The sequence below is a fragment of the Pogona vitticeps genome, chromosome 2, assembly GCF_051106095.1.
Source record: "Pogona vitticeps strain Pit_001003342236 chromosome 2, PviZW2.1, whole genome shotgun sequence".
NCBI lineage: Eukaryota > Metazoa > Chordata > Lepidosauria > Squamata > Agamidae > Pogona > Pogona vitticeps.
Window position 1 is genome coordinate 71,862,428 of NC_135784.1, and position 27,207 is coordinate 71,889,634.

General features: G+C 40.3%; 1 protein-coding gene across 5 annotated transcripts in view; it reads right to left on the bottom strand.

The window, feature by feature from the left end:
- The window catches only part of CFAP92 (cilia and flagella associated protein 92 (putative)), a 116,201-nt gene that overhangs the window by 54,471 nt on the left and 34,523 nt on the right, over window positions 1-27,207 (bottom strand). For 2 of the 5 annotated variants that reach the window (XM_078385363.1, XM_078385362.1), the window contains exons 2-7: window positions 25,556-25,803; window positions 20,187-20,380; window positions 18,697-18,759; window positions 14,904-15,111; window positions 12,821-12,952; window positions 8,829-8,958 (exon numbers count right to left, since the gene is read on the bottom strand). In XM_078385363.1, coding sequence (XP_078241489.1) covers window positions 8,829-8,958; window positions 12,821-12,952; window positions 14,904-15,111; window positions 18,697-18,759; window positions 20,187-20,380; window positions 25,556-25,802 — 974 coding nt within the window. In that variant the 5' untranslated portion in view covers window position 25,803. Of the gene's footprint in view, window positions 1-8,828; window positions 8,959-12,820; window positions 12,953-14,903; window positions 15,112-18,696; window positions 18,760-20,186; window positions 25,515-25,555; window positions 25,804-27,207 lie in introns of those variants that run through there. The other 3 variants (XM_078385364.1, XM_078385365.1, XM_078385366.1) reach the window with 3 other exon arrangements.

A 27,207-nucleotide genomic window follows, 5' to 3' on the forward strand; every position in this document is an offset into this window, starting at 1 on the left:
CAAGAACATCAGTAAAGGAACACTCACCCATATTGACTCTGACATACTTACTATGACACTGCAGGAAATAGATGTTTCTCACGAGGAGTATTCAGTGATAGCACTATCCTCCATAAATGTTCCAAATTCCCCTTTAAAGCTGACTTGTGCCCCTATACCTTGTGCTAGAATATTTGACAGTTTAATAATATGCTGTGTGAAGAAACTCTTTTTTTATTTATGCTGAATTTCCCAACATTTAACTACTGTAGGAAACCCTGAGTTCCAATACTACAAGAAAGGGAGTCAGGCTTCTCCCTTCCTCCCTTCACTCCATCATGCATAATTTAATTCAGGTGTCTCATAATCTCTTCTCTTTTTTTTATTAAGCTAAACAAACCCCAACACTGTTACCTTATTTGGCCCTGTAATGACACCTTAGTTCTACAATATCCCTCTAGAGATGCAATGATAATAATTGAAAAATACAGTATATTCCAGGTATGGCTGAATGATACAGATCTGTTTAAAAGAATTATTACATTGGCATTTTTATTTTCAGTTCCTTTTCTAATACAGCGGTGCCTTGTGTTATGAACTTAATTGGTTCCAGAAGATGGTCGTAACTCAAGCTGGTCAAAACTCAAAGCACCAATTCCCATAGGAGTGCACTGAAACCCCATTAATTTGTTCCAGCTGGGAAAAAAATCACCAAAAAAGAGAGAGAGCAACCATTGTGGGGAGGAAGATCGAGTATTAACTCGTTGTACCGTTATAGCACATATCAAGGTATGAGGAGTAAACCCGTGAAGTAAAGTGATGAGATTTTGTCTTTTTTCTGCAGGAAGGAAGGCACGAGCTCATGTGGAGTCTATGAGCACCCTTATGTAACGTACAGTCCTCGTAGGTTTTAATTTTGATTTCTGTTCGTTTACAGTTACACCGAGTTTGCAAAGAAGGGCGAGGCTGAAACGGGTATCTCGTCGAGCTCTGCGATGGGAATGTGTTACAAAGAGCCAGTCATTGATATGTGGAAAGATGAGAATGTTTTGAAGTCTGAGGTAAGCAACTACTGGTACCATGCACTTGGTGAATACTCTTGGAGCTGTTGCAAGGCCGAATGTGAGCCTTTTCAATTGGTATGCTTGTGATCCAAGTTGGAAATGAAGGAATTTTCTGTGTGCAGGATGTATTGAAAGATGAAAGTAAGCATCCTTTACTTCTATGACTGTGAACCAGTCATTTTTTCGAAGTAAGGAAAACACTGATTCTAGAGTAACCATACAGAATTTTGTGGTAATGATGTACAGTGGCGCCTCGACTTATGAACTTAATTGGTTCCAGAACTCTGGTCGTAACTCAAAATGTTCATAAGTCAAAGCACCATTTCCCATTGAAATGTACTGAAATGCAATTAATCCATTCCGTCTGAAGAAAAAAATCACCAAAAAATTCACAAGACCCATCAGAAACATGATTAATCCCTTCCAGCCGAAGGGGGGGGGAGAAAAGCAATCAAGTGTGCAAGACCCATTGCAAATGCAAAGAAAACAAAGCAAAAAAAAAAAAAAAACCCAAGACCCATCAGAAATGGGAAAAAACCCAAAAAGCAAGGAACCCCCCCCCCAAGACCCATCAGAAATAGAATAGAGTCTATTCATCAATTGTCTTTATTTGGTGGTATGAGAAATTGTCAGTGTCAAGATCTCGATTGTGAGGCTTCGAAAAATATAGAACTTGGAGCTGGGATACAAACAATAAAATCACAATAAAGAAATTTCATATTAATTAAATTCTTTCAAACAGTTAAAATAAACTAAAATGCTTTGGTCAGAATTATTTTAGTCAAAATTTGATCAATGCAAGTAAAATCACATTAAGCTGCTCTGGATTCTGGCCCTCTGCTTGTTGAAGCGCCAGCACCGCAGCTGCAGCTGCCTCTGCAGGTTTGGCTGCAGGAGGGAGGAGCAATCCGGCAACTTATGGCTCATGTGCCCGCAGAAAGGGCTCTGCATGCCAGCTGTGGCATGTGTGCCATAGGCTCATCATCTCTGGGTTAGAGCCATCACCTTGAAGCTGGCATGGAAATGGACAGGTAACCAGTGTAAGGTGACCAGAATTCAGGTGATAGGCTGATATTTATTCACTCCACTCAATAATCTGGCTGCCGTGTTCTGGACCTGTTGAAATTTCCATAGCAGCTTCATGGGCAGTCCCATGTAGAGAGCACTCCAACCCCCAAAAGAAAGGGAGGCACCCAATCCACAAACAACCAGAGCACCCACCCGAAGGACCTCTGTCTTGTCCAGGTTCAGTCTTAGTCTTAACCTGTTGACTCCCATCCTCTCCAGTACCACAACCAGGCAGCACTCAAGGGACAAGACAGCATCCACTGCAGAAGAAGAGATAGAGTTGCATGTCATCAGCATATTGGTGATACGCCACTCCGAATCTCTGGATGATCTCCCTCCACAGCCTCATATAGATATTACACAGCAATGGGGAGATGGTTGACCCCCAATTGAGAATCCAAGGGGTTCTGCTTGATGGTTCTGCGCCATGCTTATCTTTTTTATAAAAAAGATTGACAAGCAGCTTTCACTGCTGCTGGTCATGATTTTTGTGGCTCTTAGTTTAAATACCATCAGGAATTGCCTCCAGATGCTCTCCAGCCTTCTCCTATTTTGCTTCATCACCCCGTACTTCTTGAGAGTACTATGAGACAGGACAGGCTTGGCAGTGAAGAGGGCATTTGGATGTGATCATGTCAGCTGCCCGGGTTGCTGCAGCATAACATTCAGTGACCTGAGCTTCGACAGAAGTGCCAACCAGATCAGCCAGTATCCCTCCCATTGCATCGTGGAAACCAACTGGATCCAGTAGCCTGTGAGGACATATCATCTTAATGGGTCCCACCTCCCTGGAGAGGGACACTGAGAGGCTGAATTTTATCAGGTGGTGGTCCGACCATGACAAAGGGACAGACACCAGATCAGTCACCCTTGGACCACCCTCTCCCTGCCCTGTTGAAAATCCAGGTCCAGCACGTAGCCCACCATATGAGTGGGGCTATACATAATTTGGGACATGTCCTAGGAAGCCATGGGTTCCAAGAATTCAAAAGCTGTTCCAGAAACCTCAGTCTTGGTGTGGATGTAGAAGTCACCCAGAACCAGGAGTCTGGGGGACTCCAAGACCACCTCCAAGATGAAGTTCACCAACTCCGGAAAGGAGAATGCTGGTTCACAGGGTGCACGGTAAACAGGTTCAATCCCAAATCCATTCTTTGCCCCCAATGACACGTGGAGGGCCTCAAGGCCCAGAATCACTAGGGCAGAGAGCCAGACAATCTCTAAAGTATTTTTGTAAACAATGGCTACTCCTCCCATCCGTCCCTCCAGTCTCCCCTGATACTGGATGGAGTAACCAGGTGGACCTATTAAGGACAGGGCCACACACCCCTCAGGGCCCATCCATGTTTCGGTGATTCAAGCCAGATCTTTACCCAGGATTTGATCTTGAATAAGCTGGGCTTTATTCTGGGTAGATCTGGCATTTAGTAATATCAGAGAGAGTGGAGGGCTGTCTGAACCGCCTTTAATCTGATTTTAATTGTTAAACAAGATTATATCAGATTGAAGAATTAAACAAGTCTTTTTCACATGCACACACACACTGAAAAACACAAAGATGCATTTGCACACACTCAAAGGCTGACTGGTGTTTACTACGTCGTCCACCACACCACTAAATATGTTTGATACTGTTTCAATGTTATCTTTATTAGACATATATAATGCAGTAAACAGTACCTACTTCCAACAAGCCCTTTCTCATTGTGACATATGTATATATCAACCTGTCACAAAACCATCTTTAATCTAAATTGGGTTCCCAACCTTGGGTAAATCCAGGTGTACTTGGACTGCAATTCCCAGAAGCCTTCACCACCAGCTGGCCAATCTAAAAGAACACAACTCTAATGAAACAAGAAGCCATGACCACCTGCTCTCCTTTTGAAGCTTTCTCTTTGCTAAAATTTGATTTCCAAAAGACATAAACAAAGGCAGACTGGTCTCCTGTTACTGCTCTGCTTCACTTTGTAGTTCTGCAGTCATTTCATGCAGGATGCTCTTATCCATGTCCGTATCTTATTTATGCTATTGAAAGCAGAATGTCACTACATGACAGCTTTCCTTCCTTTGCAAACTGCCAAGAATAACAATTCTTGGAATATACAACCATTTCCAGATATCAGGAATGGATACATACGACAGCTTGAACCAACTCACACAAAACCTCTTCCGATTTATGTCAATACCAAGCATCTGCCACTGCCTCCTACATAATTATAGACTTTGGGCAGTACAGTACAAAACTGCATTAACTGTCTAGCAGCTATTAAATTCACTTTAAAAGGGAATTTAATTTCTCGCACCCTGATCCAAGCATTTCCCCCAACAAATCTGTTTGGAGTGAGGAGGAACATTCCTTCAGTGGCCAACATAACATGATTTATAGTGTTACCCTGATAAAGATGTGATTTTTCTTGACCTCAAATCTTATGAGTAGAACATAAGATTTTTTTTTAGATGACAAACCCACTCCACCTCAATTATTTGCCAATTACATGCTTTATGTCTGATTTTCCAGCACTAGTGAAACATTGCCAGAAATCCTGTTGCTTAGTATAACAAATCATGGTATAGCAGGCCTAGTGAATCAGTGGAGATTTGGCCAGTCAACTCCTTTACAAGATTCACTTATTCAGATAGGCTTTCTCTAGCTGCCACTTACTTTTGCATACTAAATTGCAACTAGAGAAGGCCCATTGGAATAATGGATTTTACAGAGAAGATAACTCATCAAATCCCTTCTAATTCAATGGGCTTACTCAAATGCAATTTACCATGTTAAGCAACTGGATTCCAGCCATTGTGTTATATATATCAGAGAGCATTCACATACTGTATTTTTCCGTGTAAAAGATGATACTTTAGTCTAAAATATTTAGATTAAAAATTGAGGGTTGTCCTATACACGGAAGTAAGGAGAGGGGAGGGATCAAAACGCAAGAAAGTGGAGGGAAGGGCAGGGATCAAAGCACTTTGATTCCTGCTTTCCCCTTCCACTTTCCTCGAAAAAAGGGCAAGAAAGTGGAGGGGGAAAGTAGGAATCATCAAAGTGCTTTGGTTCCTGTTTTCCCCCTCCACTTTCTTGGAAAGAAAGGAATTTTGGGTTAGAAAGGGGGGCATCTTATACATGAGAGCATCTTATACACAGAAAAATACGGTAAAAGGATTAAGAAGTTATCAAGCCTTTCTTAACAAGTTGTGATCATAATCATAGAGAGGTATTTATCTACTCATGGATTAAAAATAAAGGGCAATTATATGGCCAAGACTTCTAAACACATTAGAAATACTTAGTCCACAAGGCAGGAATTACAAGCTGTTGAAAAAGCCATCAAGACAAAGCTCTAAAGAAACCTTAAAATTGAAGAATTAGTGGTTTAGGCACACGAAACAATTTTCTCAAAAATCAAGACAAGCTTTGCACCACACAAGAAATGTTTTTAATGCCCAACAGTTCAAAAAATATTTTCCACTCCTACTACCACCCCACATGCAGTACTTTGACAGTCTCCATGGACTTTCTTTTCAAGTTTCAATGGATGGCTGCAAGCTACGCTCCCAGGTGCACACCACCTGAGCTTTACCATATTTTTCAGACTCAGGAGTACTTTCATCATTCCAAGCTACCCTTCACTCAAGCGGCCTTCAGTACAAAAAAGGAGATGCTAGATAAACACATCCAGGGAACCTCAGATGCACATCTGCTATTTCGTGCATTGCATTTTAGGAATTGGCTTTAATCAACAGATGCAATAGTACAGAAAGAAAAAACACTACGAATGCTGTACGTAAGAACAGGAGAAAAAGTTAAGCTTCCACAAAGGACAAATGATACATGAAAGCTTGGAGAACTGGCTACATGTGTATGTTATCTAATCTAACATGTCTGAAGAGCACAGGCAAATAATAAACCAGTTTCTTGAAAAGTGAAAGCCAAAATGATGAAATCAAAGACGAGACTTATCTATACACTTTGCTAGGATGAGTTTGACAGACATTCTACTTAGACTGTATATATTGTAATGAAGTTATACATTGTACTTAATATATATACATTAAATATAAATTAGATATCTTAAATTAGATAATCTATGTTATTTAGCATTTTCACATTATTTTGTAAGTAAGACTCTACAGAGTGCTGTCCTCTGAAGATGCCGGCCACAGAGAGTGGCGAAACATTAGGAAGAACAACCTTCAGAACACGGCCAAAGAGCCCGAAAAACCTACAACAGCCACAAGACTCTACTTCTCTTGTAAAAAAAGAGAGATCATTTTTATGGTAAGGATTTCTTTCAACTCTATAAAACATATTTTGAAATAATACCAGTCATCTTGTTTGCATGTATCACTACTGAGATATGTGTGACAATTACCAAGCATATTGTTAGTTGTATGGCCAACCACCAGATTTACGGAAATGTAACTCAAGATTCAGAAATATACCTGAAAGGTTTAACGTTTTGAACACTTTGCTTTTATCTAGTTTATTGAACAAAGTAAAGGTCACTTGAAAACACTGTATAATTAACTTTAAAAGATGAAAGAACTCTTAATTGAGGACTCCATAATTGAACTGCATGTGCAATAATTAAAAGGGGAAACTTGTTATGGCTGCCACTTCTACTGGCCTTTATGCAATTGCTGCCAAAGTCACAAAGCACTGGGAGTGAGTACAATTTTATATGTCCCAGCTCCCTTTCTTCCATTTGTTCCAAGACCAAAAAAATCACCCTTTGGACATTCATTCATTCATTCATCTGTAACTTTTCTACTCATCAACCCTTAAGTAATGTACATGAAAAAATATTTTTGAACATTCTTTATAACACAAAAAAGATCAGGCATATAAGTAAGGCTAATGAACAGGAGACGAACAGATCAGCTAACAAATGGGACCAGCAAGAAAGAGATCAGAGAAAGCAAGAGAGAAAGGCTGTACTACTACGCAGTACAACTAATTGGCCAGATCGTGGAACCAAGCCTGAATCTTATTAAGCAGACTCAACTAGGCTCCCATTGATTCCTGAAGCTATCTGGCCAAGCCATACTGACCAACTACAATACTTCTTCTGACCTTTATATCCTTCTGCAAGCAGGCTAGTACCTTTCTCTTCAGACAGACTTTTCCTTAGTGACTGACTGTCTTTGAGACAATAAACAAGATGGTTTATATTTTGTTGCTTCTAAATCTATTCTCACAATATCTTTGCTAAACATTTTTAATGTAATGTTATTAATTCTTCTTTAATGTTTGAATAGTATACCATTTTAGCTTTTAATATTGTGTTTTAACGGAGTAAGCCACCTTGGGTCCTTTTTCTAGGAGAAGGCAAGGTAAAAATATATTTAAAATAAATGTTATATTGGTGTAGCCGGAGCAATATAAAATCAGGCCAGTAGCTCCTTCAATTTGCAACCTATCTTGGCAGCACAAGGAGTAAAGTAGCTGGGCCCTCCTACACGAGCCCTCCGTTCAGGTTCCCTGCTGCCTTATAAGAAGCAAAGTGGAGAGATCTGTAAAAAGTTCCATTATAGACACAGAGCAATAGCCCGCCTGCATTTCCTGGCTTAAAGACCAGAATATGAGGAAAGACTTGAGAACTAGGATCAGAAACTGGAACTCAGACAACACTGCAGAAGAGCAGGGCAGAACTCAGATGAGATCACTGACAGAGTACCACCCTGTTCTCAAATAAAAAATGTAAAATCAAAACAAAACTCTGTATCTTAAAAATGCTATTCTTAACTATTTCTTATTCTTCTCCTGCCAGAGCTTGGGTATCATGGTTATTTTGATTCAAAATAGCCATGATACCCAAGCTCTGGCAGGAGAAGAATAAGTAGTAGTTAAGAGTAGCATTTTTAAGATAAAGAATTCGTTTTGTTTTTATACTTTTTACAAAAAAGGAGACATGTCCAATACTCAAAATGTATGTTCCAGTTCATGCAGACATGTGTCTTGTGATCTTGCATGTTTGGGCACAACAGAAAGTTTTGCTTCTGTACAGTGGGGTCTTGACTTGAGAACTTAATCCGTATTGGAAGGCAGTTCTCAAGTCAAAATGTTCTCAAGTCAAATCTGCATTTCCCATAGGAATGCATTGAAAACCATTTGATCCGTATCTGCTCTTTTCCGCCCATAGAAACTAATGGGAAGCTGCTATTCCGCCTTCGACCACTAGAGGGGGATATTTTGTTTCTTTTTTTCTTAGGTCAAGAAAGGTTCAGGGAAGGCAGGGAAAATACAGTCCAGGCAGTACAGTACCAGGCAGTCCGAAGACTGTCTCCCAATCCACTCTCTAAACGCTGGGAGGAGTGAGGAAGCAGACAGGCACCCTTTTCACTGGCCAACAGTTAACTGAAAGTTCACATTTTGCACTTTCCCTGCCTCCCACGTGGTTTTTTTTTCAGTTCTTAACTCAAATCTAAGTACTTAAGTCAAGTCAATATTTTCCTATGAGAGCGGTTCTTAAGTCAAAATGTTCTTAACTCAAGTCGTTCTTAAGTCAAGACCCCACTGTACCTACAAAAACTGCTTGTGGACATGGGGCATGTCCTGAAATACATAGAAATTGCTATGAGGTCAGAAAATTACCCCAGAAATCAAATAATGAATTTATAATGCTTCTGGACAAGAGTTACAGAGACACATGTACATCCCAGTACATACAGAAATTACGTGGAAAAACAATGCAACCCTGAGAAACTCACCTCATTGATTGATTAAGATCTTCAGATTTTCCTGGAAGCTGGGGAGAAGTATCTTTAGGAGATGATTTTTCATCAACAACAGCATTAGTTTCATCTTCCAGGTGCCTGCTTGCAGCTGAACTGTGTTGTTCTGTAACATATTTGATACTAATTAGGGTGGCAATATGAGATTAATTACTAGCTATTAGGAAACAAACTTGTAACACAACCTTATAAGCACTGAAGTCCCAATGAGTTCAGAAGAATTTGCTCTCAGATACATAAACACGGGATTTTCGCCTTAACCGATCAATATTTTAATTCTTGTACTTTAGATGGCAACTATCATCTTTAAAGAAGCATCTCCCCCTCTCCTTTCTCATAAGAGTGAATATCTAAGACATTCTGAATGTACTGCCTTAAAACATACAGGCTGTTTGCTGGGGACCACCTGTGCACTGAGAATTACATCAGCAGCAGTGGCAGACTGCCATTGATCAAAGGCTTCCTCTTGAAACTTCAGGTTTCACACAGCCTATACACAATGCAACAAAAAAATCACAGGTACCCCAAAACCACACAAAGAAGTCTTCAATCAGCAGCAATCTGCCAGTGATGTCATTCCCACTGTGCAGATGCACCCAGCACAACAGGACTTGTACCATGGTGCATTTTCTAAAAACCAGAAAGCTCCCTGATTGTTTAGGTTAAATCCTGAATCTGCTACACAAAAATGGGAGATTTCTGATACATCGGAGCATTTCTGCTGGTGCAAAGGGGAAGCAATGATTGCTGGTCTCTCTTTTTCTCCAATTAGATGACTCTCTTAATGACAATTTCAGCTCACTGAGCTGGAAGAACTGGAAATATACCCGTTGTATTTCCTGATCTTAAAGAAAATTCGTGTTCTGCCAATGGAAGAAAAATTTATTTCCCTCTCAGTAGAAGCAACCTGTTAACAACCTGAGCATATCACTTCTGTTTTGTTGCATCACTGGTTTATTTAATTTTCTCTATTTACTTAAATTATTTTTATCCCATATTTCTCTTAAGAAAGGACCCCGAGGTGGCTTATATAATTAAACACAATATCAAAGCTAAAAATAATGTATTACTCAAATACTGAACAAATTAATAACATTATATTAATAATGTTAGGTAAAACATTACTAAAATAGACATAGAAGCAACAAAATGCAAACCATCGTATTTTAAAACCTCTCCTAGACAGTCTGAATGCTAAAGAAAAGCCTGCCTGAAGAGAAAGGTCTTCACTTGCTTGTGTAAGGGCAGCAAGGATGGGGACAGCCTGGCTCTCCATGGGAGAGAACTCCAGAGTCAAACAGCAGCAACAAAGAAGCCCTCTCCTGTGACCCCACCAAGCACACCTCTGAGGGTGGTGGAACAGAGAGAAAAGCCTCTCCCAATGCTCTTAATAGCCAGGCAGGCTCATAAAGGAAGATATGGTCCTTGAGATAGCTTGGATCCAAGCCATGGAGGTTCACTGAAAACTACTATTGGACTTTTTTTTTGTTCCAATATGTTACATCAGTTGAGACCAAAAAGAAAAAAAAAGGGGGGGGGAAGGGAGAACCCATAGGAAAAAGGACCAATAGATTAGCTGGGACATTTTTGTCACAGTTATTTTTGGCAAGAGATAACACTGTATATGGTAAGTGGCTGAGATTTGATGAACACCTTTGTAACTGCTCAGGTGGCAATGTCTACATTTTGGGACTAGTTGTACATAGATTCTGGAACGACATGTGACCTGGAGGAGCTTAAACTATCCTCTCCTAGTGCATAAGGTTTAAATGGAGTTGCAGTCCTCCTTAACACAACCAGCATTTTTAAAAAAGTTTCCAGTAACTATCAAATTGGAACTTTTATGTCTACCAATTACATTTGTTCCCGTTGGTCCTTAACAAGATTTAAATTGCCTTTACCAGAAAATGGACTTTCAAAATTAGAAATAAGCCAAGCAAGTTATTAGCATCAATTCTGCCAAAGAAACAACAAACTCGGCAGCTTCCTAATAAAGTTATTCTTGTGTGTCGCTCTTACATCTTCTGATAACTTTACTACGAAGAGTCATTTAAAGAATTTTCAAGAGCCTTTAAGGAGAAAAAAAATTACTTAAAATTTCCTAAAGAGAAAGCAATGTGAGAGTGCAAAATAAACAGAGAAGAGGAAATTTTCACATTTAGGTGGTTAGAAAGGAAATGTATTAACCTCAAGATGATAAAAATGTTAATGCGTTTTTATGTATATTATCAGGGAAAGCTGGAGGGGGTCCAATTTAACTAACTTAAATGTAGTTATCCACAGAAAAGGTGAAGCATTACTGATCTCTACTTCATCATTATTAAGTTACAGCTATAAGATTCTGGAATACATCTTGGCTGGTGAACTGCATGTGTTAAATATCTAATTTCTTAAATGCAGACCAAACAATATATTTTTAAAGTTTGTTCTTTGAACATATAAAAAAATGCAATACATATTATAAACAAGAGTAGGGTAGAAGCAAAATTTGCAACCCATGATTTATTGAAATATAGGGTTGAACTAAGCAATTATATCTGGTGAAAGTGAAAGAGAAAAACTAATTTGGGAATTAATTTTTAAAACTCAATGTACTAAACTCCATAAACCCAAAGCCAGGGTAGGTCTCCAAAGAATGTACATAACTAAAATGACAAGATTTGTTTCAGACCCCACCTGATAGACTCAGTCAGCAGAATCCTCAGTACTGAAGAAAGTAGTCCAAATGTTATACAATGTATGATTATTTTACAAAAAAATTATAAGATTTCATTTTAGAAAGAACAAATCTGGCAGGTTACCAAGTTATAACAAAAATGAAAATGAGTTGGAACAACAAAGAGGCTGACAGTACCAGGTGACACATTTGTTTGGCATAAGCATTCTTGGACTGTATACCACTTTGTTAGATGGAGTCACAAAATTCTTTGCTGTGTTTGTGAATTAGGCTAATCCAGCTGCCTCCACCCCAAAAGGAAATGGGTCAGAATTGTTGCATTTCAGGACACATGACAATCTCAAAAAAGAAACTCACTAAATGTTTCTTTAATTATTGTTCACAAGTTTATAACATATACATATACATATACATTAGATATCTTCATGAAAATAGAAAAAACTCTGAGATAATTCTTGATTAAAATAATTTCCGCTATCTATAACAGATACCATGTCTAAGGGCACAATTACATTTTGAAAAGAACCTGTTTTTGAATTAGGTTTAGCATGTTTGAAATCGATTTTTAAAATTCCAACTACATGACATGCAGGGAAGTGTGTGGGTTTTTTTTACTGGAAAGCAAGGTATTTTACTTGGCTATGAGAAGGTCATTTATTTTTAATTGCCGGTGAAATCGATTTATTTTGAATTGTTTTGGCATATGTGAATGCCACTGTCAGTGCCAAATAGTGCCTGCAGAGCTTGTAAAGTAATGGATGCCAGGATCATGGTTTAGGGCTGCAGGGTATGCCTTCCATCTTGCTAGACCTAGTTGATGGTTCCCTGGCTCTCACTCCTTCCCCAAAGAGACTAAAAGTTTTTAAAGGAGGACACACATACTAACCCCCCCCCAAAAAAAACACATGACTACCATGTGACTTTAAACCACCTTCAAAAGTCTTCATCATTTTCATAGTGTGAATGCACCCAAAATTACTTTTTCTTCTTCAATCCAACTGCAGATTATTAAAAATGTATTACTGGGTTGACACAAGGTTATTACTGGAGGCAAAAGAAGGCAAAAATGCCTCAGTTACCCTTGTAATTTTACAGATATAGCAGCAACACAATTTGAGGGTGCAAAAGTCAGTTTGTACCCCTTAATGGATAAAAACAGCAGTGATCACAAGTACTCCTGAAAAAAGAACAATGAATTTTTAAAATAAGACTTTCAGGAAAAATAGTTTCTGTAAATCCAGAAAGGTCTGCATAATGTAACTGGTCATTACACACGTGTTATTTATCATACCTGGTGAAATGATGTCCACTGGTTTCTCTTGCAAACAAGATTCTTCTGATGCTCTTACTTTTGTGTAACTGGGCTTGGGCTGATTGCGTTCCAAAATGTTTCTCTGATACAAAACCATTCGCTTTACGGAACCTTAAAGAAGCAACAAGAAATTAATCTTTCAGTGTTGCCTACTATCTGTTTACACAGCCATGTCTTTCTCCAATCTCCTTATACATTTAAGCAGCCTCACGATCCAATGGTACATCTCCCACTGCTTCCTCCTGGATGCGCAAAATTCCTCCTTTCTGTCACTCCCATGTACTCCAAAAATCTACCCTGGCACAGTGGTGAGGAATCATGTAGAACAGGTTTTTGGTGGCATGGGCGGAGGGAAGAGATAACAAGAAGGTCTGATTTTGTTGGCATTCTCTGTTGAAATATGTTTTTGACATTGGTCTTCATCCCCAGAGACCAGCCCTTTTACTAATTCTAAAGGGGAACACAGGAGCAGAAATTTTAAACACTTTTGCTGCAAACAGGTTTTTTTAACACCAACCAGGGGCCAGAGAATCTCTACCAGATACAGGCATGGGAGACAAGTGTCCCGAGATCTTTTGGGAATAAGAATAAAATGGCCTGATACCAAATAAATCCTGACTATATTCAAAACTGAAAACTGTGATATTCCATTTCCACTATTCAACATATACAACAGTTCCCATATAAAATTCAATCACTGGGGAGGAAAAAATGCAGATGTACTGGCCAGAATGCTATTGGAGCTCACACAAGATTTGTGTAACTTGCTGCAGCTAGTTGTGACTACTCAAAAAGTTGTGACTACTCAAAGTTAGGGCACATCTCAGTTCTGCAATAAGGGGCACGACCAGACCCACAACTAAGACATACGGCACTTCTTCAATTAGCCACAATCAGCCATAGCACATTATGCAAACCTTACATAAACACCAACAGGAGTCCAGCCACCAGGTTTCAACCCCCAAGCAAGCACTGCCTGTCAGGATCTGATAGGCATGCTTGTTCTTAGAAAATGACATCCAAAGGCCTCTGTTCCACACAGTGCTCTTAGTCGTTTATTGCATAGCTTCAAAGTACAGTGGTGCCTCGCACAGTGAGGTTAATCCGTCCCGGATTAACCCTCGCTGTGTGAAACATCGCTGAGCGGGGCAGAAAAGCCCATTGGAACGCATTAAACATTGTTTAATGTGTTCCAAATCGGCTGAAAACTCACCGTTCAGCGATGCTTCCAGGGTCCAGCAGCCATTTTCGTGCCCTCCCCTCGCTGAACGAGGGCACGAAAATGGCTGTGATCAGCTGTTCCGTGGCTTCAAAATGGCCGCCGGAACAGCCGAAAGAGCCGGGCGCGTTTTCGCGCCCTTGGTAAGCAAGGGGAGAGCGCGGAAACGCTGCGCGCAGCCATTTCGGCTGTTCCGGCAGCGTTTTCGCGCCCTCCCCTTTCTTACCAAGGGCGCGAAAACGCTGTACCCGGCCCTTTCGGCTGTTCCGGTGGCCATTTTGAAGCCGCAGAACAGCTGATCGGCGGGTCGCAAAGCGAAGGTCGGTAAGCGAACTGCTTACCGACCTTCGCTCTGCGATTTTCGCCCATTGGGGCCATCGCTGTGCGATCGCATTAGCGATCGCAAAAGCGTCCTCGTAGAGCGAATTCATCGCTCTACGGGGCGCTCGTTGTGCGAGGCACCACTGTAATGTTAACTTCAGGTGTCTATGCAAAGAAGGTTTTGAAATCTCTTCCTCTTTCTTTCTATGTTTAGAAAGAAAAAGGAAGAGAGGTTGGAGAAGATCAATGGAAGATAACTGCGTTGGATGGCACTCTCAGGGAGGCACAGATAAACATGAGCTCTGCATAATACCAACAGTATAATAATGACATCCTGGGCCCTGTAAAACTATTATTTGATTACCCAAAATTCATATGCAAAATGTTGGTAAATATGCCATTTTAGCAATGCATGGATGAATCACTAATGCACTGAATTAAGAGTAAACCGAAAATTTCTGATTTATTTTTAAATAGAGTTTCTATACACTTTTATGGTAATATATTAGGTATAAAACTTACCTTCAATATCTCCTTGATCCGAATGTGGTATATTACCCTTTTGTTTACTAAACCTGGCTTTTGAGCAAACCTTCTCCTTAAGATCCCACAATCTCAACTTTATGGTGTGATCTCTTAGCTTTATTAGGAAGTCATTGGTTACATTTATTTCAACACTGTGATTCCACGAGACCCATATCTGATCATTTTCAAGCCATGGTTTCACAACCTAGTTTTTAAAAAGGAGTATTTTTCTGCATTAGTCCATTTTCATAGTATTGGCTACAATTATTTTTATTATTACAGTACTATGATTTCAGTTTTCCAGCCAGAATCCTATTGATAAAGTTTGTATGTCTGGCGACACTCCTAATTATACAACCAAGATGTGTGTCTCATCAATTTGCTGCAATTAGTCACAGCAAGTTACGGAAACCTTGACAAAACTTCAGCCTCCATTTTTAAAGAAATCAAGACAGCAAATGTGCAAGCACATTTTGTTTATATTTCTCAAAGGTCTTGGGAGCTGTGGTCCTTCTAGCTAGAAAGAGATGTGAAACAGGAAGTTAAAAATCTAAAACTTTGCACAGCCGTTACTGATGTCCCAACTTAAATTGCTGGGTGGGAGATTTGGAATATTGTAGTCCTCTCACCAAAACAATAAAAGAACTAGAAATGTGAAATTTAGCATAGATAATGCTCATTTCTCATACAGCCTGAAAGGCAATAGCTCAAGTAGCTATGCAAGCTGTGGAATTTTGGAAGTTATAGCCCAAAGAGGTTGTCTGGAAAATTCTGGGGGCTAGAGTCCTCTTACTCAAATAGACTAAACTAGAAACAGCTTAAATAACTCGTTTCTGACCAGCCATATTGACTTGGGGCCTATGTAGCCCAAAGTACCTACTGTGCTAAATAGCTGGCTATAGTGGAAACAGCCCAATGTGGGAGGAAGACAAGTTGGAATAGAGAAAGAAGAATGATAGAGAATAGTGGGGTGAAACAAGTGGCTTTCTAACTCCAGTACAAGATGAATGAATACCACAGTGGTGAGGGGAAAAGAGAGAAAAGTGGGTACAGATGAAATAAAGTAGGAAGCAGGAAAGGAGAGAGAGGACACAGGTGAGAGTGGGATTCATTGGGTGTTAAGCCCTGATGGAACTAGGGTACATTTCCTAAGGAACATGCGTACGAATGTTCTATGGACAGACAGAAGAGAATAATGGATCAAAACGATTTTGCCTCACCTGTGGAAAACAAATGGCAGCAAACCTGGGCTAAGATTCTGATTAAGATTCAGTTACAGCCGGAGACTTCCTCTAAAAACTTTCAATCTAGTCTTACTGCAAACTCGTAAATAGTCTTAACCCACGTTTCTGGTTCAGAGACTCTGTTATAATAGAACCAGGGCTCAAAAGGTCAAAGCTCAGAGACCTTACGAATAAAGCAGTGTGTGCTGCTTATATACCGCCCCACAGAGCTTAAAGCATTCTCAGGCCAGGTTACAGTTTTAATTATGCAGGCTACACACTGCTCTCCCACAGCAAGCTGAATACTCAATTTACCGAACTCAGAAGGATGAAAGACTGAATCAACCTCAAGCTAGCTACGTGAGCCCATAATTTAAGTCAGGTCATGAGCAGAGTCTTCGCTGCAGTACCGTAGTTTAACCACTGCGCCCAGAGCAGCAAGGACTATCACTATCATACCCCTCAGACTTCCTTAATCCCTCTGAGCTCAGCTAAATGCCCACATAGTTGGGAGAGAAAATGATCTTCCCAGAAACTGGTAAAGTATTTGAGTGTGATTTGCTTTTCAATGGGCAATTTAAAAGTAGCTAGCTTTAGAAACACAAAACAAAACCTGTTATTTTGGACTGATCCAGCTGCATGCATTTTGGACTTTCCTTGCGGAGTCACCGGCTGGCCAAGGGCACTTTCAAGAGGACCACTTCCAAATTTAGCACTGCACCATTAGGGAAGCTAACGTACACTTGGTTGCACAATTTGTCAATTCAGCCAAGTACTGTGTACTCTGACTGACAGCAGCTCCCCAGCATCTCATGAAGGGTTCTTTAATTTTAGGCAGGTTGCCAAGGACTGAACTTGAAAAGTATATGCTCTTCCACTGAACTATGTTTCTTTCTCTGTGCTATGCTGTATAGGTTGGATTATTATGAAAAAATCACTTTTTCCCGACATACTTAGAATTGTAACCTTCAGTATGATGCAACATTATGAGGGGCTGTGAGCATCTCCTTTTGTGAAATCTGTTTTAATTATTGTAGAAATAAGCATCTCAATATTTTCAAAAAATTTTTTTTATTGTGCAACTGTTCTATGCAATTTCAAAGTCTGCAGTTTTTTTCCAGACATCTAGCTTTGCTAGGTTATATATCTAGCTTAGCATATAAGAGATACCTGAGGGTTCTCATTATTTTTCATACTATTGGATGAATTTCAGATGAACTATACAAGAAAGGTTGATTAATTTGCCTATATGAAGAACTACTCATAAGACAAAAGTTTCAATTTTCATAATGGTCTATTAATTTTAACTGCATACACTGTTTGGCTTTTTCATTACTTTTATTAGATGCCCGGAAACGTTGTCGTTACGTACCATATTTTTCTGTGTATGATACTTTTGTCTAAAATATTTACTGTATTTGCTGGTGTATAAGACTACTTTTTTCCCCTGAAAAACATGCCTTCAAGTGGGGGGGGCGGCGGCTTATACGCTGGGTGCACTTCAGTTGGGATAGACATACGTAGCTGCCCATAGTGGCCTTCCCATGCTCGCCCAGTGCCCATAGTAGCCTCCCGATGCCTGCCCACCTCATTCTACGTACCGTCCAGTATCACGCGGTATCCAGCGCGGCCTCAGTGAGCATCAGCAGCGACAGAGGTGCCAGCCTTTTTGATGTGACCGGCCCGTTCTGCTCGATGGGAAGCAGCGGCGCTCCGGCCCACCCCTTGTCTACGCAGAGCTCATACATGCGCACTTGTGCACTAGTGCCGATCACAGGGAGATTCGTGGGCGGGCTGGAGGTGCTGCAGTCGTGCTGCAGCCATACAATGGTGACAATGAATAGCACCTTTTATTTGGTGTGTGGAAGGTTTGCGGAAGAGGGAGTAGTCTTATATGGCGAGTATATAACAAACTCTATATTTTGAGTGGAAATGTTGGGGGGTCGTCTTATACGCCCAGTCGTCTTATACGCCAGCAAATATGGGTAGATTAAAAATTGAGGGTCGTCTTATACACGGTAGTAAGGAGGGGGAAGGATCAAAGCGCTTTGATTCCTGTTTTCCCCTCTTCTTTTTGTAAAGAAAGTCGAGGGGGAAAGCACTTTCCTCGCAAGAAAGTTGAGGGGGAAAGCAGGAATCACTATGCAGCTGACCAAACTGGAATTATTTGAATTTATTGATTGATATTATTTATATACCACCTTTCTCCTGACAGGGATCCAAGGTTGCTCACAACAGATAAAACAAGATTTTAAAATATTATATAAATATCCTATTTTTAAAAAGTTAAATATTAAGATTTTAAAAACCAAGTTTAAAAACAATTTAAAAACATTTAAAAATTGAACCTGATCTTTTTGGCTGAAACTAAGCATCCACAGGGATGTCAAAATTAAAGTATGTTATAGCACTACAGCACAGCATGACATGCCACGCCATCAAACTGAAAGATTAAACCACTCCATTATGCCACCATATTTGATCACTGAGTAAAAGAGTAGCAGGATCCTATATTGTCCATGCCAAATTTAGAAGGTATGTAAATCACGTGATCTAGCTGCACTCACTGAAATATGCAGTGTAGTTGTCTTTTTCGACCTGGGCCGCTCACCATCCTTCGGGGTCCCTGACTGATAATGAATAGGAAAGAAGAAGCAGGGATAAAAGAAGTTGATGAAGATGATGATGACAAAGAGAAAGAGAAAAATGAAGAGATACAATACTATATTTCAGCTGTATAACAAGCTACTACATTTCACAAACTTTTCTCACCCGGTGCTGTTAACAATGTTTAAAAATAATATTCTAAAATTAATTTATCTAACCATATTTCAAAAGAATGATTCATACAACGCTCAGGAACTTTGACTATATCGATCGTCAAAATTCTTAGAGAGCTCCACATGGAATCTTTATCGTGGTCATGATCCAATGGTATTTCCTCTGAATTCTGTTTCTCTCACCAGCAAAATATTTAACTACCGTGTTTCCCCGAAAATAAGACAGGGTCTTATATTAATTTTTGCTCCAAAAAAGCAGCAGGGCTTATTTTCAGGGGATGTTTTATTTTTTTTATGTACAACAATCTACATTTATTCAAATACAGTCATGTCATCTTCTGCACTAATTCTCCATACAGGAGATCCTTTGGAATCCAACCATCAGTCATTCTCACGACGTGCCCAAGCCAACATAGACGTCGCTGTTTCAGTAATGTATACATACTAAAAATTCTAGCTCGATCTAGGACTACTCTATTTGGGACTTTGTTCTGCCAGGTGATACCAAAAATGTGTCTGAGACAACACATATGGAACGTGTTCAGCTTCCTCTCCTGCCGTGCACAGAGGGTCCAGGACTCACTGCAGTACAGGAGTGTGCTCAGGACACAGGCTCTATAGACCTGGATCTTGGTATGTGTTGTCAGCTTCTTATTGAGCCATACTCTCTTTGTGAGTCCAGAGAACATGGTAGCTGCTTTGCCAATGGAGATTACATGCTAGTTTCAGTTGTACAGATCCCAGTTTTTCATTTCAAAGAGGGATTGTGACTACCAAGATATTCTTATTTGTTTACTTGCTCTACAGCAATAGCATGCTGGGATAATGAAACATATAGTCCAGTGTATCTTGAGGGGAGCAAGCAGGGATGCATGATTTGTGATGCTGAAATGGTAGCACATCAAGTTATTTTTAATCTGCATGAAAAGGTTATTCTGCTTCTTGTAATTGTTACTTTTCTAGTGAGTAAGAGGAGTTATATTCTTTTTAAAATTGTATTAATAAACATACATTAAACTACACAATCCAAACTTAAAGAAATTTTAAAAAAACAGAAAAATGGGGGAAATAAATAAAACACAATTTTGTACACAATAGATCAACCTTTTACATATTAATATAGGGATAATATTTTGGAGTACATGAAAAATTAAACCAGCATGTCATCAAAAATCAATAAAAGTTTAAGAGAACAAGCTGAATGATGCTTGCCATGCAATAACACATCTCATCACATTTGAAGAATACATTTGCAAATAAAAGTCATTTATTCTTACCTTAGATTCAGCTTCCAGATATAGTTTAGCTACTGGACCAAATAACACTAAATCTAATTTCCGAGGATCGATATCATCTGGTAGAAGAAAATACTCCATATGATAAAAACGATGCATTCTTGGAATAGACCCTTCCCTTATTTTAGATGCAGTCCTTGGAAGATCATGTCTAGAGGCCATCCAAGGCCTATGGGCTAGAAAAATATCCCAACATCAATTTTAAAAAATACAGATCATCAAATTCCATTCTATGCAACAGCACACACAAACATGAGGTGGCATATATTATCTTTTTACTGTATTTAAACTGTTGTAAGCCGCCCGGAGACCTTCGGGTAGTGTGGGCAGCATATGAGGATGTTTGCCGAATACAAGCCCTTCAATGAGACTTAAGAATGAACTCCATGGCATTTTGGCCTTGCAACCCAGTCTGCAACGTGGAGATAAAAACAAAAGATACTCCTTCAGTTATGAGACACTAACTCCATTGTTAAACAGGAGCCTAGTAACATTGAACACTAGTATTGAGCTGCTGGAAATGTCTCTACACCTTACCCACTAAAGAACAGTACAGTGAACTGTACTGCAGAAATAACACACAGTCTCCAGCTGTACTTCCTGCCTGCTTGCCTGCAGTTGTGTTTGCTTCGGAATGTAAATTCATAGGGACTGGATCAAGTTGTGCCATTTGGCTGATGACCTCCTCCATCAATGCACCTAGAAGAGGGGAATTATACACACATACACATGCGCGCACGCACGCATGCACACACACAGTCTCTCATATGCTTTCTTTGCTTCTCATTTCCAAGGTATTTCCTTTTTAAAGAGTAAGGCCGGTAAATCCATGTCCAATACCAACTATATTAAAAACTTGGTTTTCTATGACCTGCTTGCTCTCACTACGTACTAATGTCATTCAACGATAGCTTTGCAGTGTGAACCAAGAAGTAACCTATCCAAATAATGAGATTGTTCTCTATATCCGTTTTATATACACATCTCATGGAAAAGAAGTATAGGGGTATAACCCAAAACACCAGCAATTATTACTCCCTTTTCACATTAAATGATCCAGAGAAAAACCTACTACCTTCACAGAAAATTACAAATTGCCATCACACCCACATCCCCTCACAGCCCAGGCTGAGGGAATCCCTGGACTTACTCAGGACCACTCACACCAAAATCAAACCATCCAAAAAACCAAGCCCTGGGCTTTGGAATAACCCAGCTCACTAATTAATCACATTCAGGGATAAGTTTACTGAGGCATAGAAATAGGAAATAACTGGTTAGCAACATATTTCCAAATAAGTATGTAATATGTAAGCCGCCCCGAGTAGACCTGGTCTAGAGGGGCGGGGTATAGATAGATAGATAGATAGATAGATAGATAGATAGATAGATAGATAGATAGATAGATAGATAGATAGATAGATAGATAGATAGATAGATAGATAGATAGATAGATAGATAGATAGATAGATAGATAGATAGATAGATAGATAGATAGATAGACAGATAGATAGATAGATAGATAGATAGATAGATAGATAGAAAGAAAGAAAGAAAGAAAGAAAGAAAGAAAGAAAGAAAGAAAGAAAGAAAGAAAGAAAGAAAGAAAGAAAGAAAGAAAGAAAGAAAGCCTATATTCCTCTCTGGCTTACATGAGCTCACTCATGATTCTGACAGATATCACCCAAGACAATGAAGCACAAAACAGATATGCACCTCTACACCCCAAAAGTTCAAAGAGAAATGTAGGCTGCTCACACCTCTCATTCATGAATGAACTCATTTAAGATGAACTGGCTCTCTCAGGCCTATCACAAAACTACCATCCTCTCCTACCTACACTCTCCACTGCTGTGGTAGATAAGGGCCATAAAAGCATGGGAAGAAATCCTTCCTGTAACTCACTCTGTGGCCTGGATAGTTTAACTGTCCAAGCAATCCCTGTCTCTCTCCTCTCCCATGCTCTACAAACCTGCTTCTAGCTTAAGGCTCCCAGCCTTGCCACCATACTTTGTGACACAGGCTTGCTTCAGCACACCTGCCTCTTCCTCACCCTTTTGCATCAGATGATACAGTATTTCATTCTCCCTTCCACAAAGTTTTCTGCTCCCCAAGTTTGTAAAAAATCTGTATCCACCTAGTATATTCCATTTCAACTGGGATGTATTGTACAATTCTCTCTAACATATTATCCTCTTTCTACTCATGTAATTTTTTGTTGGTATTTTTGAAAACCCTCGGTTTGTCAATGCTTCCTTCCTTCTACTATGTAACTGCTGCTATCTTTGTTGAATAAGTATAAGCAAAATATAGGAATTGTGGAAGAATATCACTACAATTGTGCATACTTATATGCAAATATAGGTATGGGTATGCACTCTCACTGCATACATACAATTCAAAGACCAGTTAGAGCAACAGGAAAAGTTTCAGTATTTAGTTTCTAAGAGCTACATCATGACAAAGCAAACATTTGTGTATTTAACAAACAAAGAACTGGTTCAATTGTTTGCAAGTTTCTCCAAACGTCATGAGAACATGGTGTAAACAATCGTTCCCACACCCTATTAGCAATTGATATGGACACAAAATGTAAGAGAGAGTTTCACCCTAAGTGAACCCAAGAGAAACAGCTTGATCTGCAGATATTCTGCCCTCAGTATTGCTTTCTCCATACTGTAAATGCCCCTTTCTGTTCTTAGAAAGTTTTCTCTCTGCAATATACATGAGCCTCGTGGCACAGTGGTTAAACCGCTGTACTGCAGCTAAAACTGTGCTCACGACCTGGGGTTCAATCCCAGGTAGCCGGCTCAAGGTTGACTCAGCCTTCTATCCTTCCAAGGTCGGTAAAATGAGTACCCAGCTTGCTGGGGAGGGGCAATGTGTAGCCTGTATAATTAACTTGTAAACCGCCCAGAGAGTGTATGAAGCGCTATGGGGGCGGTATATAAGCAGCACGCTTTGCTTTGCTTTGCTTTTATATTCTGCTTCATTATGGGGAACTCCAGAATTACATATTCTATTTAAGATTTTGGTCACCTTCCAAAGATAATCCCTGGGATACAAATACCGGTACTTCTCCTCTGAATGGATTTTCATCACTGCACCTTCTTCACCACTTTCAGATACAGTATTAGAATAATGTCTAATAACCAAAGGTGTAGTGGAGTCAGGGCTTATAGGTCTGAAGCCCCTAGGCGGACAGATGGACAGACTCCCTCCCTCATTCCTCCCTCTTCTTTCTTTCTTTCTTTCTTTCTTTCTTTCTTTCCTTCTTTCCTTCTTTCTTTCTTTCTTTCTTTCTATACTGCCCCATTAGTGCATACACTATCCTAGGCAGTTTACAAGAACTTAAAAATTCCACATATCCCACATAACCATACATCTTACAGGCCTTTCCCAAAGCCACTCCCTCAGCTGGACATATGGATACTGCTTCAACCCTATAGACAGAATTTAAGAAAAGAACAGAAGGAAACATTGTCCTTTTGATACACTGCCAATCTCCCAGCACCTTGCTGCTCTAATGCCACACTTATAGAACACTCTCTGTAAAGATGCCATTGGACCCATGGGTGGCACATGGATTGAAGAAATGGTGCCTGACTTATTAATTAGAAACAATTTGCTCTGAAAACCTATGAAATGGACTTACACAACAACACCACAAATGTAGATCGTCCAGCTTAATAATTTCACATTTGGGAAGGAGATGGAAGATATTTTAAGAAATTTTTGAATTTTCCCCTCTGAACCCTACCAGCCCTAGCCAGGTCAGCAGGAACTCCCTTCTCCATTCCTTGATTCATGAATGAAGACACAGAGGACTGAACCAAAACAGGGTTTATTATATCTGGGCTGGGGTTTACAACAACACTGCCCTTTGGACTTTCCCAGTCCAGCTTCCTGAACTACCCAGGTGCCAGTTCTCAAGTCTAAAGAGTCTGAACCCTCTATACCCCCTCCAGGAGGGGTTTCTGTCCAGTTCTTTTGAATGGAGTCCCCACAGCAAGGCACAGAGCTCACACCAAGGAGGGTTGATCTGTCCACACCGAGAGCCCATCTTTCACCCAAGTCCTCACAGCCCATGGATTGTGAGATGCTGGATTTAGCATGCCCGCTGAGACGGTCTGCCAGCATCTCAAGTGGGTCACAGTACACTCCCCAGGACTAGGTTGGCTGGCATGTTGTCATTCCATTTAGGGCCTTAGGTATCCTGAGCTGGAATAACACTTTCATCCAGTGGTCACCTTTATATGTGTTCCCAGTTCCTGGAAACTGCCAGTTCTTCTGGGGAATCCTTTTCTGTGTGGAAGCCTTTGATTAGGTTCTCTAAGGCATTCCCTCAGGAACCCTCTTCCTCCAACTCCTTATTACATCTGGGAGCACCCCCTGCTCCACCTCCTTTCCTACTCTAGAACAATGGTTCTTAACCTTCGGTTACTCAGGTGTTTTTGAACTGCAACTCCCAGAAACCCCAGCCAGCACAGCTGGTGGTGAAGGCTTCTGGGAGTTGCAGTCCAAAAACACCTGAGTAACCCAAGGTTAAGAACCACTGCTCTAGAATGTGTCTGGGTCTCTTTCTCCAATGCCTCCCTTATATTTCCTAGTTCTCAAGGGCCCCTCTTCCCCTCTTGGGGTCGCTTCCCCAGGGATGGGCTTTCAGGCTGTGCCGATCCCTCCAGGGCTTTGGTCTGTGTTCCCTCTTCCTGTCATCCTGGTTCCTCTTTTCCCAGTTACCCTAGAGAGTCCTCTGCTACCTTGGCCATCCTCATGTCAACTGGGAGCTCACCATCCAGAACTCAATAGATCTTGGGTGACGGTAAGACAACCTGCCAACAGAGGTGCCTATGCTGCTGTCCTCATGTGCCCCCCATAAACTATTTTGCAATCAAATCACTGAAATTCAAGAATCCATTACAGAATGGATCATTCATCCCTATTTAACAACTTCATATGGGTGCATGGTTTGAAGTTTAATATCAGCTTATCCATAAGACTGAAGCACTCTTGGCCACACCACCCAAAATAGTGCACTCTCACACCACACTGAGACACACAGATTCATATATAATAGATGTGGAGCAAACAAATGGTTTATTCATATGCAAGAGGACAGGATCAGGCGCAAGGATTAGAGAATTATCAATTATTTACATCCTTACCATCTTAATGAATCAATGGCTCATAGAACCTGCAATATAAACATGAGGCAATATGGATACTTTTACAGAACTACTACACAAACATGTATAATGAGATCTCCCTCCTTCTGGGAACAGTGTCTCCCTCAGTATTTCATTAATCTTGTGTGATATGTTCCAAAAGGATGAGAAACACTATCTACTTACTTGAAAGTATGAGAGGGAGAGCCAGTGAGACTGAGAACGTGCAGGTAACCACATGCTGGGAATCAAGTTCCTGACTCACTGAGTGGCAAAATGTCACGCTTTCATCTTCAGGAGTAGGGTAACCACCCCCACATGCCTCTGGAGTATCAGTGTCATAGGTGGTCTCTGAACGTGGAGAGTTGAAGTCTGCCTCAGCTGCATCTTCCTCCTCATCATGTTCCTCGAGATCTGGCTGTTTATTTGCCATCCTGAGAAAGAAAGGTTAAGAATGATGAGTTCAGGATTTCTTTTGCTTTGATAAATAAAACACACAATGACATTCAACACTAAGAGGACTGAGAGGAACATCTTTGAATATGTTTACTTGTGTCTCCCTTCCACTTAGCCCTCTGCCAACTCACAGGTTCACTGTGAGCAGACTGGATCAAAAAGAAGCAGCTTGAATTAAACTGCCATTGTCTATTCCTCATAAATCTGGTGCATCTGTCAGAAATACAGAAGAAAACACAGCACATAAACACTGTGAATGGTATTATTACTTTATATTTCTATAGTACTTCTCCTAAATGTTTTCAATATGGTTCAGATACCTTACCAAGGACTTACCGACATTTATCACCTGATATATTGCGCTAGTATTACACTAATACACCTGATATATGACGAATATTACAATAGTCAATACATCACTTGATGTACAAAATGAAACAGCGACGTTTCTCATATAATCTCATATACAGTGGTGCCTCGCTTAACGACGAAATCGCATAGCGACGAAGAATTTGTGATCGTTTTTGCGATCGCATAGCGATGTTTTAAATGGGAAAAAATCGCTTTGCAATGATCGGTAGCCTGCTTCCTTACCGATCATCGCATAGCAATGATTTCCCAGCAGCTGATCGGCAGTTCCAAAATGGCCACCGGGTAAAAAACATGGCCGCCTGCTGTGTTTTGGGATGGATTCCTCACATACCGGGCAGCGAAAATGGCCGCCGTATGGAGGATTTTCGCTTTAAGGTGAGTTTTTTGCCCATAGGAACACATTGAAGGGGTTTCAACACATTCCTATGGGCTTTTTGAAATCGCTTAGCGGTGTTTTGGGTTAGCAGCGATTTTTGCTGCAGTGATTAACATTGCTAAGCGAGGCACCACTGCAATGCTTTTTTCAAAGGAGAAAGATACATATTCATTTGAGCTTTGTCTCCCAAAGGGATAACTCTCTCAGTCCTACCTTCTAATTTGGGAAAGTATTCTTTTCTTCTTCAGGGCCGATTACAAACTATAAATGGCTAATAAAATAATAGTAGTAGATGGGAAGTCTGCTCACCCAGCAAACATTCTTGTAGACTAATACAAGAGGATATATTCCACTAGTAAGCTTCCTGATGTGAAGCAGCTCCACGATGGGTCTTAGGAGATAGTCTGGGCACCTTATGTACAGTGCCTTGAGATCCAGACAATTAGGACTGGCTTACCTGAGGCCACTTGTAGGACTCAGCTGCCATGTGGCTTAGGCTCCCTGACCACTATTGTTGTTGTTTAGTCATTAAGTCGTGTTTGACTCTTCGTAACCCCATGGACCAGAGCACGCCAGGCCCTCCTGTCTTCCACTGCCTCCAGGAGTTGTTCAAATTCATGTTGGTAGCTTCAAT